The sequence below is a fragment of the Xiphophorus maculatus genome, chromosome 19, assembly GCF_002775205.1.
Source record: "Xiphophorus maculatus strain JP 163 A chromosome 19, X_maculatus-5.0-male, whole genome shotgun sequence".
NCBI classification, from domain to species: domain Eukaryota; kingdom Metazoa; phylum Chordata; class Actinopteri; order Cyprinodontiformes; family Poeciliidae; genus Xiphophorus; species Xiphophorus maculatus.
Window position 1 is genome coordinate 7,423,676 of NC_036461.1, and position 14,230 is coordinate 7,437,905.

General features: G+C 41.1%; 1 protein-coding gene across 1 annotated transcript; it reads right to left on the reverse strand.

The window, feature by feature from the left end:
* Nucleotides 1-1,133: 1,133 nt before the first annotated feature.
* setd3 (SET domain containing 3) lies at nucleotides 1,134-14,170 on the reverse strand. The gene is made up of 13 exons (XM_005797735.2): nucleotides 14,076-14,170; nucleotides 12,022-12,160; nucleotides 11,848-11,940; nucleotides 11,617-11,765; nucleotides 11,442-11,514; nucleotides 10,729-10,985; nucleotides 7,293-7,351; nucleotides 7,060-7,174; nucleotides 6,301-6,375; nucleotides 5,918-6,084; nucleotides 4,397-4,482; nucleotides 3,454-3,614; nucleotides 1,134-2,443 (listed from the first exon to the last, which is right to left on the reverse strand). The coding sequence occupies exons 2-13, from the start codon at nucleotides 12,122-12,124 to the stop codon at nucleotides 2,015-2,017; spliced, it is 1,767 nt and encodes a 588-aa protein (XP_005797792.1). The 5' UTR covers nucleotides 12,125-12,160; nucleotides 14,076-14,170; the 3' UTR covers nucleotides 1,134-2,014.
* Nucleotides 14,171-14,230: the final 60 nt, after the last annotated feature.

Sequence of the window (14,230 nt, forward strand, 5' to 3'; positions counted from 1 at the left end):
ACTGGATCTCGCTCTTTTGGAATTCTACACGTCTTTTGGGATTTGATAAAATAACCAATAGCATCATCCGCTGAAATTAAGTTACACGTAATTTCACAGTCGTCTAAATAAGTTTTAAAATTGCATGAAAACAGATTGTTGATTTATCGTTGAAGTGCTGAAGTCATAAAACATGATAACCCTCACAGAAAGCTTAACGATATAATACCAAATACCAAGAAATATAAAAGAATATTTAACAAGGTCACGCTTTTTAAAAAGAATCATATGAATGTTTTCTTTGGGTGACCTCTTTCCAGATTAAAATTGAAAGTCGTGTATCCTACCTTTATTTTATACGACGTCCATGCACCTTCTCCACGAATATCTCTCGTCATCCTGTTCAAAACAAAAACAAAAAAAAAACGTTTTTGTTTCAAGTTTCCTGTCATTAAAAAAAAAAATCTTTCAGAATGGCTCTGAAACATTCAGTCCCCCCCAACCGTTTGCAATTTTTTCAATGCGTAGAACACCTGTTGCTCATTTTGTCTCTATGGGGCTCAGCACTGCCCCCTGTCAGTGAGGCACGGTACTTTCTGCCTCACCATGCGCATGGTGACCGCAATTATAGCCGATCAGAAAGACTAAATATGTTACACGCATTTATTAAATATATAAAGCAGACCGTGGAACGCGAACATACGTAGAAAATGTGTAATTAAACAAGTACATTGACGATATAAAGACACAGCAATGGGCATGCGCCAAGTGCCTGCTTCATTGCCTGTGTGACACCGCGCCCCTTAAGGTGAGGCAAAGCACTGCACTGCCTCACCCCGATCTTTCGAGTATTTCAACAGGCCATGTGTCAATTCAGTGATTTTGACCATGAAAATGTCGAAATTACCAATAAGAAAACAATTTGTAGAAAATTCAAGTGGACAAATTGATTTTCTCTCATCATTGTTAGCATCTATTTTACAGTTGTGCTTATTGTTACTTACCAGGATTGAGGCACCCAGATATTTTATTTTTCAATTTGGCTTAATCTTTGTGGAAAAAAAAAATGCAGCATGTAATTTGCCGTTTTTGTACATTTGAGGTTAGATAAAAAAAAAACCAAAATAAATAAAAAACACTATTTACCACAAGTATACAGTATCTTTGGCATTTATGCTCTTTAATATTGTAATGTGTCGAACAGACCCAGCTGTGTATAAATTCACACAATTGTAAGGACATGGTAAACCATCTCAGTCTCTCTACCTTTTTCCTCAGATTATCATTGTGGCCTATCAGGTCTTCACACAGAGGATTATTTTGTTCACTTTAACAATGAACACAAAGCATAATATAAACAGAACAGTGTTTCTTTGTGTTTTTTAAATCATCATGCTGAAATGAGAAAAAGCAAACTTCCAACAGGGAAAACAACAGAACACATTTCTGTTTCTCACTGAATCCTCAGTGCTGTTTATGGCTTTATGAAAAAGAAAATACAGTGATCATTCCTATTGGATCACCACTGCAAATTTACACTTGATACATTCAAAAAGTTTTAAAACAGAAGTCCCATGAAGTATATCTTCCATTTCAGTCCGAAACAACTGTCAACAAATGAGTTGGTTAAACCAAAACTAGAAAGGGCAGTGATGGTGGTTGCTCATAAACAACCAGGCAATGATTGTCAACTGAAAATAAAAACCACATACACACAGAGCCAAACCGCTATGATGAAGCAGCTAAATCGCTAAACAGGAGAGGTTCTTGTTCTGTAAAAATAACATCCACATAAGATAACAAGCCACCTTGTTTTTTTCACTTCTGACAGTCTTCTCATGACTTTCTTAATGTTTCAGACTGAAACCAAAGTGGATTTTCATCCGAACCTCTCCTGAAACAAGGCTGAGAGAGTTCAGCAGGAAGTCACGCTGGATGAACATACAGTTTTTTTTTTGACAGCTTCTACATTTCTTATCCATTTAGAGACTCAAAATAAATAAATAGAATGAGCTGTAGCAGTGAGGGGGCCGAGTTATTCACTGTTCTCTTTGGGGATGTCTTCAGTTCGATTGGCACTCAGTTCAGGTGCTTGTGTCTGACCCATCCGCTCTGAAGCAACATCTCTGCTGACCTGCTGAATCTTCTCCGTTCCAAAGCTAACTTTCTCCCCATTCAGCAGGGGCTCCTCCACCTGGAGCCCATCTCCTTCCTCCACCTCCTCCAACTTGCGCAGGATAATGGGAAGCTTTGCATCCGTGTCACTGTTTTCCAACAGAGCGATGTCGCTCTCCTCAAAGTGTGGCAACGGAGCGCCTTCCTCCAGTTTCTTCTGGAAGTGGAGTCGTTTGTCCCGACCACTAGCTGACACTTTCTCCAGGATCTCCTTCTCGGCCAGGCGGAGCTGGACTGCCAAACAGGAGTGGAGAGAGAGATCTGGTTTCTCCAAAAAAGACCGGTCATCCTGGAATACCGGACAGGAACAGGATTAACTCAATTATCAATTCAATTTCACATATTCAACTCATGAAAACTGATCTGAATGATCAAAAGTACCTTCTCCAGGTGAGGTTTTTGAACTTCATGGGTAAATCAACAAGTTAACCTGACTGGATAAACTCACCATTTGTTCCAACACTTGGGAGTTCCTGGCTAAGGCTGAAGTAGAATTTAGTTTTGGTTTGTTTCCATATAAATTAAGTGAAGTTTTATCTTCTTTAAGACTTCTTTAGAACCTGCAGGCAGTACGCTCTACTGCAAAGTTTTAAAGAGCTGCAGGCGAGCGAGCTTAAGGCCAAACGCAGCAGGTGGTGACAGAATGTTCTAAGTTAATTTTCAACTTGGCTCTCAGGTCACACAGAGAAAAAAACCACAATATGCAAAGGCGTAATTAGCTTTACTTGTGAGACATTTGAATTTGTTGTATGTAAGAGATGCGGATACTTTCTATTGAAGGTTACATAATGAAATTTTTTGCCTCTCTGCAAAACACTATTTGGAAAACTATGACTGCAGACACCATCTCCATGGTGAGCTGTCTCTAGTTATGCTGACAGCTGTTTAGGCTTCTGGAGGACAGACTGAGCGCTTCTCCTTGCTCTGCTGCATCCTTCTCCCCAATTTTGCATTATTTGCTGTTATTTCAACTTTAAAGTTTATGTCATTGACCTGGTCTGGCCTGTTTAGATGTGACATCTTCCCAGAGCATCGGCTGAGCTCCTGCTGCTAACAACTTAACATTGTTCTTCCAAAGAAATGTACTTGGCCCTGTCTTTCAGTGTTTAACCCCATCTCTCTCTTACACAAAGCTATTGTCTGGGCTTCTGTACTGACTAACTATATCTGCTCTCTTTCATCCTTAAAACTTCTTAAGTCTCAGAACTTAGCTTTTGGCCTACATATCACCCAATCTGTATGCATCATTAATTATGGATCTAAAATCTTCATACTGATGAATAGCTCATGCTGACTGACCTCTGACGTGGACTTGTAGGTTTTCAACAGGAGAGCAGCTCTGTTCTCCAGGAAAGTCCACAGTTTGATCTCATTCTCCCAGCTGACAGGGAACTCACTGTTTCCCAGGGTGAAGATCTTGTTTATAGCTCCGTCTCCAAGCAGGTAGTCCCTTAGTTCCTCTGGAAATAGGAGAAAAGACACAACTTCCTGTTAATTCAAGAAAACAACCCAACCCAGTCTAACTCAAAGGGCAGCAGAACCAGTTAAACTGCAGCTACAATAAAACTATCTTGCAAACTGCCTCCTTCCTAATCCCAGAGAATAATCCCGGTTTAAATCTGTCACACTGGGTCCATTCCTCTGGACCTGAATGCTGGGTAACTGCTGGTGGAAGATGAAAGAGGAAAACAGCAGTGTCCCAGTTGTGCGAACACACTTCTTTGTCACATCTGTTAAGATGTGGTGGCACGCTTATATTCATGCAGAGGATGATACTCTCTCACAGACAGCTCCAAACGCATACGTTTTTTTTATTTTAATTAACATGGAGCAGAAATGTGAATAATATATCATTCAGGGTCTTGAGTATGAGTCCTGCGATGAAGGAGGCGACTGTGGCCTTGTGCGACAGGGGATTTATGACATCACTGCCTTTCTGCATACATGCCGAGGAATATTGCAAACCCCACAGTGGATTGCTCCTGCCACACATCTGGTGGCCTGCCTTGATCAATTAACCAACCCGGGAACGGACTGGCGCTGCTCGTCCCCTGTGACTGTTCTTCAGCCCCGTCTCTGTCTCTCGAAGAGGAAACGGTCGCTCGGAGACGATCTCGGGGAAGCAGCGGAATATGAGGCACGTTTTATTGGTTGCGAGCAGATTTGAGGCTGTCTGTTAGACGGGTGATGGCCTGCAGCTGTTATTTCACAACGTGTTTGTGCGTGTGTCTGTTTTTCTTACCTTCTGTCATACAGAAGACTCTCAGGAAGGCCAGGAGCTGAGCTGATATGGGGGGCTCGTTACAGTGTAGCGCAAAGACACAGGAGCTGAAAATAAAACGACATCAGTCAAAAACATAAGCCTGGGATGAGCACAAAACAGCACCAGGGCCCTAAAGGATAAAGATTTCACTTTACACCATTGATTATGAGCACAACGTCCGGAGTCGTCCTCTCCTTCAACTGCCTGCAGCTCAAAAGGTCTATCAGCAATAATCCTGAAGGATTAAGGTGGATCAAACTTATTGCGTCCTCTAATACTTGAAACATGTTGGTTACTTTGGTATGTCTAAAAACATTACCGAGTGGCCACTTTATTAGGCATATCAGTTTAATAGAACAACCCCCTCACATGGCAGAAAATGACATGCCAGCTCAAAGCTTTAAAACATCTAGACAGGGTAAAGATAAGTGAATGAAGTTCAAAGTGAGCCTTAAGAGGGGAAGAAGCGGCTAGCATGGTTAGCTGGAGCGGCTGCTCTGAGAATCTAGTGGACAGATTGCTCTGAGAACGCAGAAAAGCAACAGTGGGTGAAATAATTTTAAAATCCAGGGTTGCTTCCATCTCCAAGTCCGAGACAATGGTCTTGACATGAGTTGGAAAAGGGTAGAGTGCTGTCTCTGGGTCGGGGACCAGGAGTTCAAGTATCTCGGGGTCTTGCTCATGTTCGTCTCTGTACCCGCCCTGCAGCAAATTAACCAATCAACGGCTGACTTCAAACCCTGTCTGCCCAGCCCAGATGGAAACACACCTCTTTGAGTTCCAGGGAGTGGGGAGGGACCAGGTTCTAAGTGCTAATGCAAAAACACGTATTTCTTCAAGTACAGTTTAAAGTTTCCCAACAATGTGTGTAAATCTGTAACCAATATGAAACCAACATGAACAGCAGCTTAAATAATTATACGCAGACCAAACAGATCCTGGCCAATTCCCATTATTTCTTTTAAATGATCCCTCAGCTCCGTCCTTTAGCTCAACAGAGCACCTTATTTTTCTTCCCACAATATCCTACAAGGGAGGATTTGTTGAAAGAGGAGTCTGATGATAGCAGCTACTCAACGCTGAATTTAAAAATGATCTGCGAGCAAATCTACCAGCTTAATAAAGTGCTGGTGCAACAAGGGGAATTGTTTCACTTAATTTCTACTGTTCAGATTCAGAGCGTCATCAATAAGAGATTAAAGGCTTCTGATTAAAAATGCAGAGTAGAGAATGCTGCATAAAATTATGGAGCTAATGATAAAATGATTAAGCTTCTCAGTGATGAAAGTATCGGGGCGGATGACTAATTTTTCACTCGTTGGGGTGGGAGGAGAGAAATAAAGTGGATCTGCTGCAACATTTAAGTTATGTGCTTCAGTTATGGCAAAGTGGGGTCTAATTGGAAGAAATATCAATCGTTTAACAAGAAGCTAGCGGGGAGCCTGAAGCCCTCTGTGACCCATATTACAGGTTTTCCAGGTCTAGAAGGGGAGAACTTACGCCGGTATGCCGGCTCGAGCTAGGACTTCGGCTTTCATGGCGTACAGACGTTCACTCTTGCTGACACCCAGTTTGATCTTCACTCTGTCATGGGCATTGTCTTGGAAGAAGAAGCCGTTGTGGATGACGAACTCCGCATTGGACCGCGTGCCATAGAAGATATAAATCTACAAGAAGAGAAGATTCAGCTTCAGCGTCATCCATCAGCCATTTTCATCCCAACCTAAAGGATCCTTGAATTGCATTGATAATTAAAGAGAATAAATTCTGGGAAATTTATGGGAAAAATGTCATTTTCTTCAATCTTTAGCCTCGTCATTATGGTGCATTGTTCTAGATTAATTACCAGGACAGAAACCCAAGGCTGGCATGAGTCTCCTCACCTGTTCGTTCTCCTTGTAGTCTTGCAGAGCCACGCATTCACAGCGATCATCCTCCAGGTTGTAGCCTGTAGTGATCTAGAAGAAAACAACAACTTCCACTTATCAATCCAGTCCATTCAGCATCTACTAAATTCAATTGACACACAAATTACCCATTCCTCTAATGTATTTGTACTGTTATGAGAATGGCAGTATCTCTGAACTAGTAGTAATAACCTCCGGCTGGATTTAATTCATGGAGCTAATATTAGGATGTGTTGATGTGAATAAGAATTATCTAAGCCCAAGCCTTCTATTGAGTTCAGTGTTTGACTTATTACAGCCAGTTGTTTCCTTAAGTATAAAATACAAATGTATTTTAGTTTTAAGGTTGATTCAAAACTTTACATGTGCAAAGAAATGCAAGAGTTGGATCCAATCCGCATTTCTAAATATAACAACTTGATTAGATTTGCTTTGTGAATTGGCTAAATTGATCCATCTACAAATACATTGATCTATTCACTGGTCCAAGTCTTCCTCATGTTGAAAATCTATTCATCCACCATGCATCCGTTTGTCTGTCCAGACATTCAATCCTATAAACAACTGGGGAAAATATTAACTTGTGGCAATTGACAGACTAAAATGAGATTAAGATTAAGATCAAGACCAAGAACTAGACAAAAAAAATAGTAGGATTTTGTGTTTTTTTGCAGTGCTATTAAAAGGATTTGTAACATTTTTTTTGCAGTTAAAATAATATAAGTTATTAAATACCAGTCCATTTGTGTGGTTACACATGTCCCACAGGGGGATAAGTGCCAGGGTGACCCGGCTTCCGTCCTCAGTGGGGATCTGGTTCTGGCGTGTCATCACCGACGACACCGCCCACCTGCGGTACACAACACAGATGTGGAAGAATTAAATGTTGCCCATTTACAGTAGGAAGTGATCACTGAGGAATCTAAAAAGTGGTTTTGTTCCAGTTTACATTAACAACACACACTGACCTGTAGTCATCAAATGTGAAACTGTCCTTCAGGGGCAGCTTGCTGGCGGCAGGATGAGTCTGGGGATGAAGAACAGGGAAAAAAAAAAAAAAAACACAAATCAGTCCAAGGAATTTCATTATGCAGGCATGCTGGAGGGGGGCTGCCTGACAGGGAAGCCTAACAAGAAGAACTGGGAGTAGGGGGCCACCACTGGTGTGTGTGTGAAAGTGTGTGTGTGGTCTGTTGGTGCAGCGTGACACTCGACCCCCCACATACATCACTGTCAACTTAATTTGTTGTGGCCAGCAGCCGTCATAAATCTGCCTCATCAATTTGGGCATGAATATGTGTGTATGTGTGTTTTTGGAAGAGTGTGTGTGTCCACCAATGTCACTGGTTTCTCCGTTTAAAGCCACAGGCACCATCGACCAACAGACACACTTACACTGTCCTAGTTTGATGCAGAAAATGAAAATGTAGATTCTGCTACTAAATGGTTCAGATTTTTATAAATATCAGGATGAAAGAGAAAAGCATCCAGTAAGGTGTTTTCTTAACGCTGTAACTTTCATGTTCTCCCAACATCTAAGTCTTCCTGACATCCAGGATATCGAGCCATGAGGGGTTTATTTTCCAAAATTCTCTTCAGCAAAGAGGTCAGGACTGCATGCTGGATGGTCCAGTAGAAGAGCAGTGGAAGTGATATATATCATATATCCATGAGGTAGAAGCTAAAGAACCATGCAAAGAAAATAAAATGGGGCCAAAAGTGGAACCTTTTAGAACTCCAGATATAAACTAGGGGATTTGAGAATGACGGCTGTATATCTTAGTGTTGCTGCCTTAAATTCCTCTACAATTCCAGAACAGTTTAGTGATATTCTGCACTGGCTGGGGAGACATATGCAAGTCGCTTTTGATCTCTCTTTAAGGATCATTGACAGTAAATGTAAGAGAAATTCTGGATTTGAATTAAAGTCAAACTGGAGATTCTCTAAATACGTATTCTCTGACATATTTAGTGAAAACCTTTGTCAGATAACTGAGAATATCTTATTTGTTTGAATTAGTCAAGGTCTCCTGTAATTGCTCTGATGCTCTTTGATACCACCAGCAGCACAAAGACACACACACACAAATATGCATATTTCTACACTTTACTGTTGACATAAACATGGAGCATCACACACACTTTTACACACAGTCTCCAGTTTCTGCCCTCCCCATTTGGTCCCCAGCTCCTTCTTTCTCACCCCCTTCTTCCTCCTCCTCCTCAGATGACCGGGCTGGAAAATTAGCTTGTCACTTTGGCTTTGAATTGAACTGACCTGAATGTACCTCGTTCTTTTGCTCCCCCACCCCACCTTCTCCTGGCTCTGTCTCTGTATGTGCCCACCGTTTTGGATCTGTGAATGACTGGCTGAACAGACTGACGCATGTTAATGTGCACAGACAGAACAACCATCGCTAATATCCCACTAACTGCAGAAACACGGGGCTTTGCACATCTAAATACTCAAACAAAGTCAAAAGTGAGCAGCTGGAAATTTTCTACAAGACCATCATTCAGTCTGTCCTGTGTTCGTCCAGCACTGTGTGGTTTGGCTCAGCCATAAAACAGGACAGGACCATCTCTGTACAAGTCTAGGATTAGGAAATGGCCAGCCAAAAATCTCTGCAGACCCCACACATCCTGGACCTTTGTCTTCAGGTCATTACACAGAATACTATTTTCAAAACCAAGCTGTAACATAAATGTTTTTTTTCCCCCATGAGCTTAACAGTCAAAGTGCCCAGATACTCAGCTTGCAATAAACACTATGCATATTTGCACTAATTCAACCTAGTCTTCTTCTTTTGTGATAATATTGTATATGTAAATGTTTTCCTTAAAAAAAAAAAACTCTTGAGAGCAAAGTGGAACCAAATTCATACATCTTGTGTGAGAGTGGAAACTTTCTAAGTCTGAAGCCAAGGTTAAAATGATTAGCAATTCCAAATGCATGTAGAAAACCACACAACACTCATCCTCTGCTAATTACATCCCTGACAGAGAAGCATGGTGGTAGCAACATTATGCTTTGGGGGTGTTTTTTTCAAGCCTGAGGAAGAGCCTCAACTTAAACTGAATTTCTCTAAAGTGATCTGAAAATTACTATCCTTCAACAGTCCCCATCCATTTTGACTGAGCTCAGGATGTCTGGCAAAGAACATGTGATGAAAGTATGTTCAGATGTACTGCTCCTCAAGTCTCCTCAAAAAGACTTGAGGATGAATGGGCAGCCAAACATGCAGCAACTAAGTGCAGATGAAAGGAGCTGAATAACTCTGTAAATCAATATTTTTTCTTCTTTGGAAATAATTTTATTGAACTGAGTACAACTCTAATCACTTTGTCATCAGAGTTGAGATTAGAGAAGGTGGTTTCATAAAGGTGGTGGCTTGAACACAAATCATTGTGGATTCTTTATAGGTAAACGTCAAGACTAGTTCAGAACATAATAGTGCCCTCTGGTGGAAAGAGAAATTATAGAAGTAGCAAACTTTCCTGAAAAAAAAAAGAAAAGAAATTCTGAAGACAAAGACCAGGAAGAAAATACTATACCTGAAATCAGGGACAATGTATTCAAAAACAGATCTTATAGTTGCCATTTAAGTTTAAGTTTTCAGCAGACAGAAAAAGCCAGAAACTCTGTTGCGACAAGACAAAGTGGACGACTTCAAAGAGAGAAGCTGTGGAGAGTTCTGATCAAAGCCAATTTAGATTAATAAAAAAACAACAGCATAATTTCCTATTAATATTCCACTATCTGTTATCAGGGCCTGTGAACTGATATTTCATCAGAAATTCACTGCATATGTGTCTTAAGGCTGCATGAAAGAATAAAATGAGCTTAGTTTCAGGATGTTAAAGAAGACGATTTTGAGGGGTTTAGACACAAATTAGAAATATCCCAACATAATTTATCTTCAACCCTGACAGATCAGTCAAACATAGATATGAAGTGTGTGGCTCTAAATAGGCCCTATGGTTCCCCCTCCTGGCTGTTGAGTATTATAGGAACAAAATAAATGTCATCCTCAGACCAAAGGGATTTGAGACCAAATTCTTGGTCTCAGTCTTCACACCAGCCCATCTCTTTCTTCATGTCCAACATTATTGACCAGTTTTATTTGAACACAAACTACATGAAAAAAATAATGATTTTTTTTTTTTTTTTGTCCAACTAAATTTCCAAAAGTCATTCAGAATCTCTTTGTTTAATTCAGCAGTTGTTTACTGAATGTCTAACAAATGACTCATGGTTTTCCTTCTTCCAGGATGATATCGTTTGTTTTCTGATAAATCAACTGAATGCATTTCGTACAGCCAAATTTAAAACAACCAGTTCAAAACTACAAAAGCAAAATAAATCTTCAGCTGTGTGTAGATGAAGCAAAGCTGTCTGGGTACCTGAACTAGTTTGTAGAAGTAGGCGTACTGCCGTGCAGTGTTCTTGTACTGGCTCAGGACATCCTGCACCGCCTGCGTTCCCAGCAGCAGCTGAACATCATCCTGCTGGTAGTACAGCGGCGTGTCGTACTCCTGAGGCAGACTGCGGATGTACGGCAGCCAGAACGAAGAGGGGCTGGCACGCTCGCACAGCAGGTGCAGGGCCAGCGTCACGTTGCCCATGGCCTGCATGATCCGGTCCTGACCGTACAGAGGACCTGAGACACACAGTAAGGTCAACAATAAGATCAACAGCCTGGGATAAACATTTAGGAAATGCTAAAAGGATCAGGTATTTTATTTTTTAAAACATGAACAAACAATTGTTGAGCTCAGCTACAATGGACATTTTTGAATGTTTGCAGTGTTTATATTGAAAGAGATAAATGCAGAATATTTCCTATTTGCAAAAAAGGAAACAAAAGAGCAGATTCCCTCAGGCTTCAAGTACAGTAATGTTTTATCCCAGCTGTGCACTGCACATTGAAAATAATTTCCTCAAAGATGTTTTACTGCATTTTGTAGTCAGTACTCTGACCCCCTAAATAAAAATGTAACTGCATTTCATAAATGAGCCCTGATGTGTGTAAAGAAGATCAAGCTCATTAATCACGTGATTAATTGATGAATTGCAAATTGTGGCAGGTTTACTCCAGTGTACTTCTAACTCTTACCAAGCAGAGAGTTTTGGGCTGATTCCACAGTCATCAACATCTTCCTTGGAATCCAGAGGAACAGCTCTTCTGCCTGTAAACACACACAAACACACTGGAATGAGTAAAAGGGGGAACTTCTGCCTTTATTTTACTGGTTAAACATTTAGCTGACAAATTGTCTTTTAATTCACACCTTAATGTCTCTGGTGGCTCGCAGGCCGTACCCTTCAGTACCAAAATTGGTCACTGTGAAGCCGTCACAGGATGCCCCGTTCTCCTGAGCCCAGCACATCAGATCAGGGAAGTAGTCCTCCCTGTTGCCATCAAACACCATTGACAAACCTGAACACACAAAAACAGAAAACCGGTCACATTTTATCACCTAGAAATAAATGTGTTTAGGAGATGTTGTGTCCAGTCTGACCCTTCTGTTTCTTTCTGATCTTCTCCACCAAACCTCTGATCTGGATGTACTCCTCCCACTCTTTACCAGCAGAGGGTGCTGCACTACTGCATTCTGGGAAAACAAGTTTCTGCAGGTTATGATTAAACAGTTTGTTAAGGAGCAAAGGAGGGAAAGGTCAAAGAGTGAACATACTCTGCAGCAGTTCGGAGATGAGGTTCATCATCTCCTTCGGGGAAACCACAGTGTTGGCTCCAGAGCCTGACTTCTGAGTCTTCACCCGACTCTTCTTTCCCATGGTGCTGGATGTACAACTGAACAACCGGACACGACGCTGCCACACAGCAGAACAACACATTAACAGGTCTGTTTAAATCCAAGACCATGTTCAAGAAAAACTGTTGAGAGAATAAAAAGTAAGGACAGCTAAACCAGTAATTACTGTATAACTGAAAAAATGGGGAGGAGACAGGGCTTCTTCAGATTTTTTGCAAGACTGACTGCTACCAGAGATCTTACAGCCCACAGCATCACCATGCACAACAACTCTTTGATGATGCTTGGATGATAAGAGTTACAATATTTAATTTCGCTTTAGGATAAGTAAAGTATTTCTGAAATTAATTGAATTCCAGGCTATAAGAAGTAAGGAAAAGGGCAACTCAGGGCAATTGATATACCATATCCAACCCTGTATAGTGCAGAACATTCAGACAGTAAGCCTAAGATGAATATCCATAATATCCGTTTCCTCAGACAGCACAGCAGCTGTCTGAGAAAACGGTTGTCATCAAATAGTTATCATCAACAGTTGATAAAACCACGTGGACAAGCAATGACTTTAGGGAACTTGCCAGAGGTGTATCTGAGTTGTGTTCACTTTTCTGGGAATTGAGGCATCTGGGATGGATGATCTGTAATACTGAGGCCAGAATTAGATCTTTTTTTAGGTTTTCTCCAGCTCTAGTGGTCTTTATTTGATAGTGGTTAGACAGGAAAGCAGTTTGAGAAAACTGTGGAAGACGTGCAGCAGAGGTCAACAGGCCAGGACTCAAACCTGTGGCGACATCAAGGACTGAGGCCTCTGCATATGGGTCGCGTGTTTTACCCTGCTCCATCACCGTGGCCCTATTACAGATCTTTGATGGAAAACCAGGAGCAAAGCAGAAAAAGTGCATCCAATCTGTTGCCAGCAACAAGTCCTTGCAGCCAGGTTGTCTGAACATATTGGGTTGCATCAACCATGTGAAAAATCAGCATCTTTCCTACACAAGTTCCAAAGGGATTGCTGATAAAGAGGAGGTTTCTGTTATTGGACGATTCAGTCACTAATAGAAAAAGGTGGCAAATCTGAATGAAAATTTTACCTGAAACTGTGTGGATTGATATAGTCAGTTTAAGTTTTTGGAGCAAGAATGAAAACATTGTTAAGTAGGAAGAAGTTGAGACAAAAATAACCTCAAATGAAATGCATCATCGAATGGAGAGTTATTAATAAAAATACATGAAACATCTTATGTTTAATTTCTTAATTTCTATTTTTTCACACTACTCCAAATTTTTCTAGTGTGTAAACTAAGTGAATTAGGGGAACATTCTGGAGCTCTGAACGGCTGTAAATTTCTTGACAGACACAAAATGACTTACAAGAAAACTTGACTGGATATAGTTGTGCAATCTTATGCAAGAGGTCGCATGTCTCAAAGCTGTGCACAAATCTCAAACCACCCCCTAATTTTGCAAAATGCAAATCAATCTAGTTTTTGATCTCTTTAACCCATTTCAAAATTAACTTTTTATTCAAAAGTCCATTATTTGATTGTAGACCCTAATAAATGGACTATGGGTGACTGTTTAAAGCTGCAGGAAGTTTCCAGCATGGAGGCAAGAAGCTAATAGCGATGTTAGCTGATTGTTTTCAGTTGTTTTCTGTCAACAAGGAATCCCCCAACTAAACTCCAGTTGATTTCAGATTTGTGCAGCTAACATGGCAACATTAGCGCCGTCAGAGGAGAGCCCTAACCCGCAGCAGGTCACGGGAAACGCCCGCAGCTCATTCATCCACTGATCGTTAGCCAGCTAGCTCTTAGCTTCCAAGTGTTAGGAGCCGCTCAAACGTAGCTTTAAATGCTTCACTGTGGCCTATATAACCCACAGGACACCTTCAAACTCGCACATGGAGCAATCCTGCACAGCTGAAAAAATACTTCGTGACACCAACCGTTATGGCTAACTCTGCTCGGTCCTACCTGTGGAAGTGACAGCAGCAGCTCCTTTTCTGATGCGGATCCAATGTTGAACGAGCCGAGCTTCTGATTGGACCAGCGTTTCGGGCCCAAAGTAAGCTGAGCTTTTGATTGGAACAGCTGAAACGGTCGACGTCAAATAGGATGGGCTTCTAGCA